Raw genomic sequence first — 11,509 nt, 5'->3', positions numbered from 1 at the left:
AATAAAAAAATACCAAAATGAAAAAGTAGTGAAAAGCTGAGAAAAAAGAAAAGAAAGAAACAAAGGGGGAAAAATAGAGAACAAAAAGAAAAAAGTAACAGCTAAGAAAAAAATCAATCAATCAAGAAAAAATAAACACAATGAGATTTTTTTAAAGGAATTTAAAAAATTATAGAAAAAAACAGGGAAAAAGAAGAAAAGTTTGTGTTGCATTCAAATTATTTTCAATTTTACCAAGTCAATCTTGTTGCCAACATTGTACTTCCACTAAAAAATGTGATTAAATACAGTTGTGTATCGTGCAACCGACTAAATAAGCCCCCCAAAAAATGTTAGTATTTATGCGGCAAAAGATACCAGGAAAAAAATAAGACATGGAAATCTTGTGAAAGAATTGTTGTAAAAACAAATGACGTTTGTAGGCCGTACAACCATGGCAATAATACATTATTCAATTCATTCAAAAGTGAATTTTTTTTTTGCATTGCCGGAAACTCAGCAAAATGTAACGTGATGTCAAGTTTTGAACATGTTTGATAATGACTTAGTTGCCACACTTGCTCAGACCCGTGGAAAATTAGAGGGAACATTGGCTATAAGCAGTCAGTATTGAGCCGGCTTCACGTGAGCTAATTAAGGCTCCTCACATACCTACACATTAAGTAATTGCATTTGGAAAACAGTTAAATATAGTTCTTGGTGTGCGCCGCTGCCGGCTATATGCATTGTGATTTTTTTAATTTTATTTTTTCTGCTTCAGCACTGGATGTTTTGTATTTTGTACACAGGAGAAGTGTATAATAAGACTGTTAAAATATTTTTCTTAGTTTTTTTTTCCCCCCAATTGGGGCACATGGGGCTCTGAGGTCGAGGCTACTTGTACAACATTACGTCATTTTTTTTAGGGAGGGACAGCACTAACCGTGAAGCTCTTTTTTGTTCCATTTTATTTGTACTCATAGCTGTATCTGGCCTGCGGGCCAGAGGTCCTCAAAACCTGCTGTACGCTTCGGGGCATCCAAGGATGCATAACAATGCACAACTTAAAAAGTAGCAAAAAAACGTGATACAATTATACCCTTGTAAGCTATTTTGGGGCTTGCTTTAACATTGAGAAAAAAATGTTGCTACATAAATTAGTTGGTTGCTAATATTTGAAGGACTAGTTTTGTAATACAAGGGATAAGGGCAAAATTTGGAACTGTACATAAGCTTAGATTTGCTTTGTCCAAATTCAAACAAAAAGTGCAGGGAACATCCAGACTCATTCTTACTGTTTAGTTAGAATTACAAAGTTCCTTAAGTTCAGCCAATTTCAAGACCACTTTATGGTCAGATTTCGGAGACTGACATGCTTCAAAGGGAATGCTCTTCCCCCGGAGATTCGATCTACAACCTTAGTGAAAATGTTTAAATCTAAGCTTAAAACACACTTCTATTCTATAGCAGTGTCTTTCAACCACTGTGCCGGGGCACACTAGTGTGCCATGAGACCTTGTCTAGTATGCTGCTGGAATTTGCCCAATTTTATCCTTCCAAAAAAATCAGGCCATTATTCAGTATTTTTGCTATCTTCAGACAAGGAACTGTAATAGTCATCCATATCAGTAGGTGGCAGTAGATTTTTATATCATTTTTATACTAAGTATCCGCTTATGAGGTAGAGTAATACCTTTAATAATTTGTTTAACAAAGCGGTTTCAGATTGCACCGTAAAAAATGAAAGAATCATGTGCTTTATTTTTGTTAAGTAAAAGTGTACCTCGGTTCAAAAAGGGTTGAAAAACACTGCTATAGCATATGAATAACCTATATTTTATGTTGACAATATATGTGTATTATTTGTTATTGCAACATCCATTGCAGCCTGGTCATCCTGGAAGGGGAATTACCACATGTGCAGTCCCTTCAAGGTATCTTCATTTTCCTCATGTTGAGATTTTTAAATTTTTCCTTGCCCTCATGTACGTTTTAGATCAAGGAATGGTGAAATAATGGTCTGTGGCTTGCAATAATCTGATCTGTGCAGTCTTTTGAGACTTTTTGTGATTAAGGGCTATACAAATGAACATGACTTGACAAAAATAAGCCCTGAAAATTGGTCTGTCGCCATACTTGACTAGTAGTACCACATGACCACACATTTTTCCCCTAGTGGCGTTTATTTAATAGGCACAAAGTAGGTCAAAGGTGTTCACACATCCTTGTCTTCAAAGTCCTCTCGTGCTTCCTCCCTTATTATAGAATGTGTTATACAAAAGCAGCATGGCGGAAAGAGACCAACGTCTTTTTGAAAGAGGTAAACAGGAGAAGTCGTTGCTGACAAGGGTGGCTATTTTTTCCTTGCACTTTTTTCTCCTTTGTAGGTCACTGCAACAGGAGCTTAGCGGAACCAAATATGCCTAGGTTATTGCATGAATCCAGCCAACGCTGAACATTGGGGGGCACAGGGGAAGCGGGACCGGCAAGCAGTAAGCAGCAGTAGCACGCCACATCGGCGAGGGAGAGGTCACGCCCAGCCAGCCAGGCCCCGCGGCCCAGTGCCGAGTTGAGGGAGCGCAGGACGTTTGCTCGCTCCTTGCCGCTGCCTTCCGCCAGCTGGAAGAAGGCCGTGTCCACCCAGCTGTCCACTAGGGTGGCGGCAGCGGCCTCGGACGGGTACGGCGCGAGCAGCTTGAAGAGGAAGCGGGCCACATTAGCCTCACCTTCGACGGGGCACATGTTCTTTACGCTGAACTTCATCTGTAGTTTGGGAACTGTGGAGCCAAAAGGCATGTGGCTGTTGGACACTTTGAAACAAATACTTTCTTTTCAAAAAGTCCAAATAAAACAAGCCATGACACAATCCTCAGCTTGATTCCATTTTGGAGATAAGATCAGATCTAAAAAAATCCAGCTAGACCCAGGCCCATGGATGTTGAGGCTTAACCCCGCCCTACCATTTACCAAGAACGAAGCAAACCCAAAAGCTCATATTTTATAGGTGAAAACTCAGGAGGAGGAGGGGTGATTTATGACAAATCACACATACACATCAAGCGAGAGAGGCAGAAAGAAAAAGAACAATGAAGGGTGGATAACAAAAAGACAGCTAGAAAGAAGCCTGGCCCGAGCTGAAGGTAATGATTGACATTTCAGGCCTCAATTTGGGTTGGGATTTGGCTTAAGATCTTGCCACTTCCATTTTGAGACGTTTAGAGGTGCCGCTGCGATTTGGCTCCATTATATAAGTGCTACATATGGGGCGGGGAGGTCCTGGTCCTCGAGAGCCCAAATCTGGTTTGTGTTCAGTGTGTTCCTTCTCAGACACAGCCAAGTGCAATCCTTTGCAGGCTCCTTAGAAGCGTGATAACATTTGACGAGGTCTGATAACGATGCAGTTTAATCCATATACAGTAGCTGTGCTGGTGGATCGACAGGACTACGCGTAGGAGCCGAAATTCCCTAATTTACTGCAAAAAACGAAGGATTTCTGTACTATTGCTGAAAAAAAACTCTTTTAAACTCTCAATATCTCGCCAACTTTGCTCCTTACTAGTTTGTCATCTGGCAGCACAGGGGCGCAGTGGTTAGCGCGTGTACAACACAGTTCTGAGGTCATGAGATCGAACCCCCTGTATGGAGTTTGCATGTTCTCCCCGTGCTTGCGTGGGTTTCCTCCGGGCACTCCGTTTTCCTCCCACATTCCAAAAACATGCATATAAGATTAATTGGCCGGTCTAAATTGTCCCTAGGTGTGAATGAGCGAGTGAGTTGCCTGTCTATGTGTGCCCTGCGACTGGCTGGCAACCGATTCAGAGTGTCCCCTGCCCGAAGATGGCTGGTATGGGCTCCAGCACCCCCGCAACCCTACTGAGGATAAGCGCTGCAGATAATGGTTGGATGGATAGTTTGTCATCTTTTACTATTAATTCAGCACTGAAAATAAGTGAACAAAAGTCTAAGACAAGCACAAGGTGATTTCATCAATGGCATTGTGGACAAAAAAACAGTTTGGAGCATCAAGCTGAGGCTTTACCAAATCAAAAGAAAAAATGCCTTACCGTCTTTCCATATTAGGGTGAAACCTAGCTGGAAGAGATGTCGCGCATAGCTGTCGGGATGGCGCGGACCGAGGCAAGAAAGGAACCAAGATGGCACGCTGCTGATCGAAGAGTGAACGTGGACAGTGGAGAGCACGCGATAGCGCTGGCACAGCAGATTGTGAAGAACCAGAAGAGTGAGGGGAGGTTGCGCCGGGTTGGCGTTGATGACGATGTCACGGAGAGCACCCAGGTCCTTTGGAAGGCCATTTATAAGGCAGAGATGTTAACACACATTTATCCAGACCTACACCATCATAAGTTACCCTCATACTTAAGATACTGTATATTTAAACACACTGAACTAAATTAAACAACACATTTTGTAGTAATATATACCGTATGTGCATTACATTGTCATCTTAAATGCTTCGTGCTTTTAACAATACACCATGTATAAAATCCAAATAATGAATATGAAAAGAAATACTGTATTTTCTGCACCATAAGGAGCACAGAATTTTAAGGTGCACCCCCCAAAAATAATATTTTGTAATACATTTTACATATTAAGACACACTGTACTATAAGGGAGCTACCGTTTTAATTGTTGTATAACTGACATGAAGCGTTGCGTATTTTATACACCTTTTATATTCGTGCAATATTTGATCTGTCGAAAATGCCACTGACCATAACCGCAAAACATTGTACACAACAGAAGCATGACCACTGGACAGCTAGTGATACAGATTACATACGAAAAGGTATTGGAATTCATCCAATTCATCACAATATTTTTACTGACAGGACCAGAAATGCATGTTAGAGAAAGCTAAATTCCTGATAAATCTAAACAAATGCAAAAAAAAAAAAAAGCACGACAAGGGGAACAACTCTGTAGTGTATCTGATGATGAATCGGACTGTGTATATTTACATCTCTCAAGACTTTGTTTTCTCCGTTCTTAAATATTCGTTCCTGGCACCTTGAGAGAAAATGGTAGGATAATGAGATAAAACCGGATGCTTCTTCGTATGTCATTTGTATCACTGGTGGTCTAGTGCTGATGTACTGGTCCCCTGACCACCACAACCCAGGTTCAATTCCCAATGCATACAGTGTTTTGCGTTTTCGGTCGGCAATCGTATTCGATTGATCAATCGTTGTGCAAATATCGGTGTATCTGTGTACTATTTGCCCTCATGTGGGTTTTGGATCAGGTGATGGTGTCATAATAGTCTCGTGTCATAATAGTCTGTGGTTTGCAATAATCTGTGGTCTATGCAGCCCTTTGAGACTCTTTGTGATTAAGGGCTATACAAATACAAACATGACTCAACTTGAAATACACCATAAAACCATGGTGTCGTACGCACAAGTTTAAATACTGTACGCATTTCAAATAATTTCCACCGTATTTTGCGGTATGTAAGGTGCACCGTATTATAGGGCGCACCTTTAAATTTCTTGCGAATTTGGGTTTTTTAGGTGTGCCTTATAGTTTGGTAAATATTATACTTAATTCATTAATTAATACAGCCAACCAAAAAAAGACTAGGTAAATTACAAAGATGTTGGAAGCAGTTGGTGAGTGTACACAAAATCTTTCACACTGGTCCCAAGCTGTGTCTTACCTTTCCCAGTAGCGTGTCCAGGTCTGCGGCACCTCGGAAGGCATTGGAGCTGATGCTTTGTGAGGAGAGGCTGCTGCTAACCGTCTGGTCGATGTCAGCGTCAGGAGTTGTCACAGTCTTGGACAGGCCCTCCACCGCCGCCTTCAGTTCATACAGTTTGCGCATGATTTCGTCCTGACGGATTTCCAGGGCTCTGATGGCTGGATCCACTTCACCATTCTGCACACAGAGAATCATTTTTCGCAATCAAACTTTGGGGTTAGCGTGATACACCCTTGATTTGTAAGAGACCAATTATTGGTTAAATAACTAAAGGGTACAAATGTCTCTTAGAACTGGGAGAAAGAGAGCACTCTGGGAAAGCCAAAGCAAGCATAAACACAAAAAAGCATGTTCAAACCCAAAAAATTCACAGCTTTAACAACCCATCAAGACCTCAAACATTGGAAGCTGACGAACCTAAGAAAAATATATGGCTTTTTCGCTCTAAGTCGATGCAAGGCTTTACACTACCCCAGGGTTTGGGAACGTATGGCTCGCGAGCCAGATATGGCTATTTTCATGAGTACATCTGGATTGGAGATCAAACAAAAGCTATGGTAATGTAATGCAAAGCGACACATATGTCAGTTCGGTCCAGTCTCTAAGGAATCCTTTATATGGAAGCTAATTAAACAAGCCATGTTCACTGTTGAGACACTTTTTGATGAAAACCCACATTAAAAACTTTAAACACCTGCAATCACCAGCCAAGAGCCCAGAGCAATTTCATTGGGTGATGGCGTGGGTTGACCCCATCACACGTAGTGCACTATCCTAGCTTCATACGTATGCTTATCGTCTGCAGTATTCTGTGACATTTTTACAGAAGAACTCTGCTCACACTTTTTCATTCACAACTAAAATGAAGGTCAAAATGAGCCTAAACCATCTTAAGGAACTGCGGGCGAGAGACTCATCTTAAGTGGTATATTTGTTGCTCTGGCATTATTACTATTTCATTGATGTTATCAAATCATCAAACCTCAAACGGTGAAATCAAATGTGCTGAAGAATTAACTTTTGTCAAAAGAGCAGGGTTGGTGGTTATGTTGAAATTTGTCTTGAATTATATGGTGTTGCTCTCCCCGCCAAAAATTGGTTTAATGCCTCTTTGAGTCAAAAAGGTTACCAACCTCTGCAAAATGCTGTAATATTGATATATAAAACGAGATTAACGGTTTGCATTTGTTTTTATCATCCAAAGTACGGTATTAATTATTTGTATTAAAAGCTGCTTTAAGGATGTTATGGTCAGTACAAGATATAAGAGATTTCAATTCATCAATTGTTGAATGAGATATGAAGCCGGTCGCTGAACACACAATGAAAATCTTATACGTACGGAGGACTGTAGTAAAGCACTTTTGGACCCATAAAAAAGGATGGAACACCTTTTGACGAAATATCCGCGTATTGAAACAACACAAGAATACCTATATCAGAATTGCATTTTAGAGTAGGGGTCTCCAATGTGGTCCCCACGGGCACCCAAGTAGCCCACTGAAAATAGCTTACCAGAGATGGATTATTATGATTTTCTAGTACATTTGATTAACTGACATGATGTTTTTTAGTGGTTCACCTAAGTTCTTAGAATTACAACATGTTAATACATAAACTGATGTTTAAGATAGTTAGCCTGGAGAGTAATTCCAAAAGCTAAGAAATCCGCAGGTTTGATAGGTCTATTCGGGCCCCGGTGCTTTGGAATGCTCTTCCCCCTGAGGTTTGATCAACAACCTCAGTGAAAATGTTTATATCTAAGCTTAAAACACACTTCTATTCTATAGCATTGAAAAAACCTATATTTTATGTTGACAATATATGTGTATTATTTATCATTGCAACATCCATTGCAGCCTGGTCATCCTGGAAGGAGGATTACCTCATGTGCAGTCCCTTCAAGGAATCTTCATTTTCCTCATGTTGAGGTTTTGGAATTTTTCCTTGCCCTCATGTAGGTTTTAGGTCAGGGGATGGTGTTATAATAGTCTGGAGTTTGCAATAATCTGTGGTCTGTGCAGTCCTTTGAGACTCTTTGAGATTAAGGGCTATCCAAATAAACATGACTTGACTTGAGAGGGAGGCTTTACTTGTCCAAGACATACGACAGAAATTGGTGGCCCTACGAACCTAGTGGTTAAGGTATCCATCCACCCACATATCGAAATAGTAGCACTTCGCACCAATCAGCAACAAAAAGAAGCTCTCCGCTTCAAGAAGTTTCATGACACCCTCAGAGCCTGAAGAAGCAATTGTGAGGTTGCATCATCAGACTAAAAACTATCTGTCATAACTGGGCTAACTAGCTCAGTGAAGTCAGGCACGGTTTATTTATTACTGCCGTATAAAGTAAGTATATGAAAGCAGAGTGCAGCCGAAAATAGTCTCTTTAGTGAATTGTCTTTTACCTGCAGCGTGTAGTCGTGGTTGCAGCTGTTCGCCGGTTGTGCATGGATATTTGCTAGCTTGTACATGCAAGTGGGCAAATCAACCTTGCTGTCACCCCCACACATCGGCTTTACCTGGTACATACTGGAGGGCACAAGTATTTCGCTCAGCTACTCAAAAAGGGACCAATTTGCAGAAAATTGGCGATTCGGGACGGAGATGATCAAAAGATTCAACGCGAGGATGACAGACAGCGCAGCAGGCGAAAGCCCACAAACCGGAAGAGATCGCTACGTGACATCATTTCAGTCTAACAGAAATATTTTATTTTGAAGCTCAACGATTTGAATATTTATACGCTGTTGTTTATTTTATTTGTTTTTTGACGATGCACATTACAATGTTTCATTTTTAAACAACTAAAATGCAAAATTCAACTTTATACAAAAATATTTATATCACAAATGCATACCTGTCAAGTTCCAGGGCTCCATGCCCTTACAAACTGTCGTATTTTCCCTTACAAAATACAAAATAATCTTACACCATATTTTTTCCAAACGTGTTTGTATATGTAGTTTAACATGGTATATTGTACATGTGTTTCGTTATATCATATATGTTGTTACTTAACATTTTGTTGTGAGATACTGAGTTGCTCGACATGAATGAGGTTTATTATAAAAAAAATCAAAAATTAAGTAGCTTGAACGTTCACTGTAGATGGAAAAAATCCATGCAAATATAATCAAGTAGAATAATACATTTTCCTATTCAAATTTTTAATTCATTTTCTGCATTAAATTATTGTTGGTAATATACTGATAAAAGAGATAACCACAAACCTGTCTTTTTTCATTTTCTCCTTTTATACATCCTTTTTTTTAACTTCTTTATAGAACATAATAAATCGTAATATAATGCATCAAAGCAAGTAAGCCGTTTGAGAGCCAGCTCTCTTTAATGAGTTGAGCCGAAAAAGCAGATTCTCTAAAAAGAGACGGACTTCCTTTCACTATTCAACTACCACATGAAATCCAATGTTTTTTAAGACCACATGTATTTCAAATTTACTCAATCAACCCCTGATCGGAATGATGCATGATGGGAAATCCCCAGGCGGCAGACGCATGCGCACAGGAGCATCAAACCGCTCGCTTCGTTTGCAACAAAAAAAACTATACCAAGAAAGAGGCTACCGCGGAGAACTTATTTGACTTGATTGATTTGCCGTTTTGTGATCTTCGGTGTATACCGGATGGTACCTTTAATTGACAAATTTGCGTTTTTCCGTACAGATTTTCTCGTACATCGTACACGTCTTAAAATGCATAATAAACTTACTTTGTACGGCAAAAACATGCAGGTAGACATGTAAATTTGTGGTGTTGTCATAGTGGCGGACAGCTTTACCGTACAAATTACACCTGCCATTTTATTTTCAGTTGTTGGAAAAAAGTCCACGCCATGGGGCGCTTCCTGTTTGCCTCTGTCATCTTTCTCTTCTGGCACGGGTGGATCTGATTGACCTTGCTGCTCTCACACACATTGTCACCGTATCTTCTGGCTGTCAGGCAAGATGCAGCTGGCTAGCCAGTGGCCAGGTAAGAAGAGGGGCATAAAGTGTGCCTTAATCACTTGGGCAAAAACACAGAAAGTTGCAGAGGGCACTGGGGAAGAGAGAAGGGCTGAACTACTTGCACAGAGAAGCGTTGCTTTGAGGAAACTGGTGGAGAAGCGAAGTATTGATAACAGGACAATGGTATTGATCCGATCCAAGATTGGGTAGTATCAATAATATCAACATTTTGAATAATTTCCCCACCCCTATTTAGAAGTGGCAACTGTATCATATCAGGCTTTCTAGAACTGTTTCAGACAAAGGGTTGTTGTCCACGATTGCGTTACCTTAAGTTTTGTTTTCCTGAATTTTTAGGACTCCTTTGAGCTTATGACCTGTCGTGTTGGTATAAGAATGATTGTAAGCTATTTTCCTCTTTGCATTTTTTAACTGCATTAGGCCATTGTATGTGTTTCATTCGGGCCGATAACATTCTGTCAATAAACCTTTTAAGGAACTTCTCATTGCGCCAGCTTTTATTTTTATAAACAACCAAGCATGGAATGTAGCGGAAGAAAATCATAGATTAGACAGACAGTCAGACTGACAGACTAGAAAATGTCTTTCCCTAATGAATGAGTGACATGTTACCCTATTAAGACAATCAGTTATTGCTACAGTTCCAAGGAACAAATCTTAGGCATGTAAATTTAAGTCAGATGCTTTCAATCATAGTCCAGCCAGTTCTCAATTTCCTCAACCTGGATAGTGAGTGATGTCTTGTCGATCAACAAGGCATCCATACAATTGGAGAGCAAGTCTCTCTGAGGCTAATATTTCAATCACGAGCGGTCTTTTGACCTAATCAGACACAGCAACCCAATCCTGCACCTGAAAACAATTCAAGAGGCCTCCACTTGGCCCCACTGTCTTCACTGACATGAACCCTTGTGGTGGCCCCCGTCACCGATTTACACCTCAGCTACAGCCACCCACGGGCCCCCAATGCTCGCACTAGAAACTCGAGCACTGCTGAAACCTGACAGTGAGGAGAAGCGGCTTTAAATGATGCAGGTACAAGGGATATGGGTTTTTCTAGTTAGTTCACACAGTGGAACACACAAGGCGGCGTGGGTAAAGGCGACACATACTTGGTTTGTTGTGTTTTTTGGGTAATGTTCTTAAAAGGTGAACGGTCATTGACAAATAAAACAGGTCACACTGCAGCCACTCGTTTACTTTCATGGCTTGTCTTGTTATGAATTGTTAATCCCTCTTCAACAGATATTGTCAACATTTTTCACTTGATATTTAGCGCAATTGGGCAAGTATGTACAATTGTGGATGCAAAAAAAGCCCTGAAAATTGTGGAGAAAACAATAAAAACCTACATAGAGTAATCAACACAGCAAAAAAAACATCTGCAGCCCTTCCACCCAAACTAGAGGACATTGCCAGCCTGCGATCCCGTAGTAAAGCCATCAATATTGTAAAAAACACTTCTCAGCCCGGCCACCAACTCTTTGACTTGTTGCCCTCCGGTATGTGATACAGGTCCCTAAAATCAAGGAGAAACAGGCTCAGAGACAGCTTCTTCCCCAAGGCCTTCACAATGTTGAATTCAATGACAATAAAGACAATTTAGTTCTATTTGAGGACCTACCGTTCTGCCCTAGTGACAAACTGCAACCCAAATTTAGAAAAAAATATCCACGTCTCAAATTTATCGACCTTTGGTTCCCGATTCCCAACTTACTAGAAACACTGCTTTAAAATCAAAATTTTTTAACAGTAGTTTTAACCTGTTTTCGGAGATAATTTTGCTAATTTTGAAAGCAAATGAAATGAGCAAAACT

The 11,509-nt window shown here is 40.4% G+C and overlaps 1 protein-coding gene across 2 annotated transcripts; it reads right to left on the bottom strand.

Moving 5' to 3' along the window:
* Window positions 1-721: 721 nt before the first annotated feature.
* On the bottom strand, window positions 722-10,501 carry aimp2 (aminoacyl tRNA synthetase complex interacting multifunctional protein 2). Of its 2 annotated transcripts, none has more exons than XM_088339382.1 (4): window positions 10,415-10,501; window positions 5,660-5,878; window positions 4,044-4,278; window positions 722-2,756 (listed from the first exon to the last, which is right to left on the bottom strand). In XM_088339382.1, exons 1-4 carry the CDS (start codon window positions 10,454-10,456, stop codon window positions 2,368-2,370), a joined length of 885 nt encoding a protein of 294 aa, XP_088195508.1. In that variant the 5' UTR covers window positions 10,457-10,501; the 3' UTR covers window positions 722-2,367. The 2 variants fall into 2 exon arrangements, with proteins under 2 accessions (XP_088195508.1, XP_088195499.1); XM_088339373.1 differs by lacking the exon at window positions 10,415-10,501 and adding an exon at window positions 8,113-8,383.
* Window positions 10,502-11,509: the final 1,008 nt, after the last annotated feature.

This window comes from Urocampus carinirostris, chromosome 1 (assembly GCF_059441175.1).
Source record: "Urocampus carinirostris isolate Australia breed hairy pipefish chromosome 1, RoL_Ucar_1.0, whole genome shotgun sequence".
Classification (NCBI taxonomy): domain Eukaryota; kingdom Metazoa; phylum Chordata; class Actinopteri; order Syngnathiformes; family Syngnathidae; genus Urocampus; species Urocampus carinirostris.
This window is presented reverse-complemented; position numbering and strand designations above follow the sequence as displayed.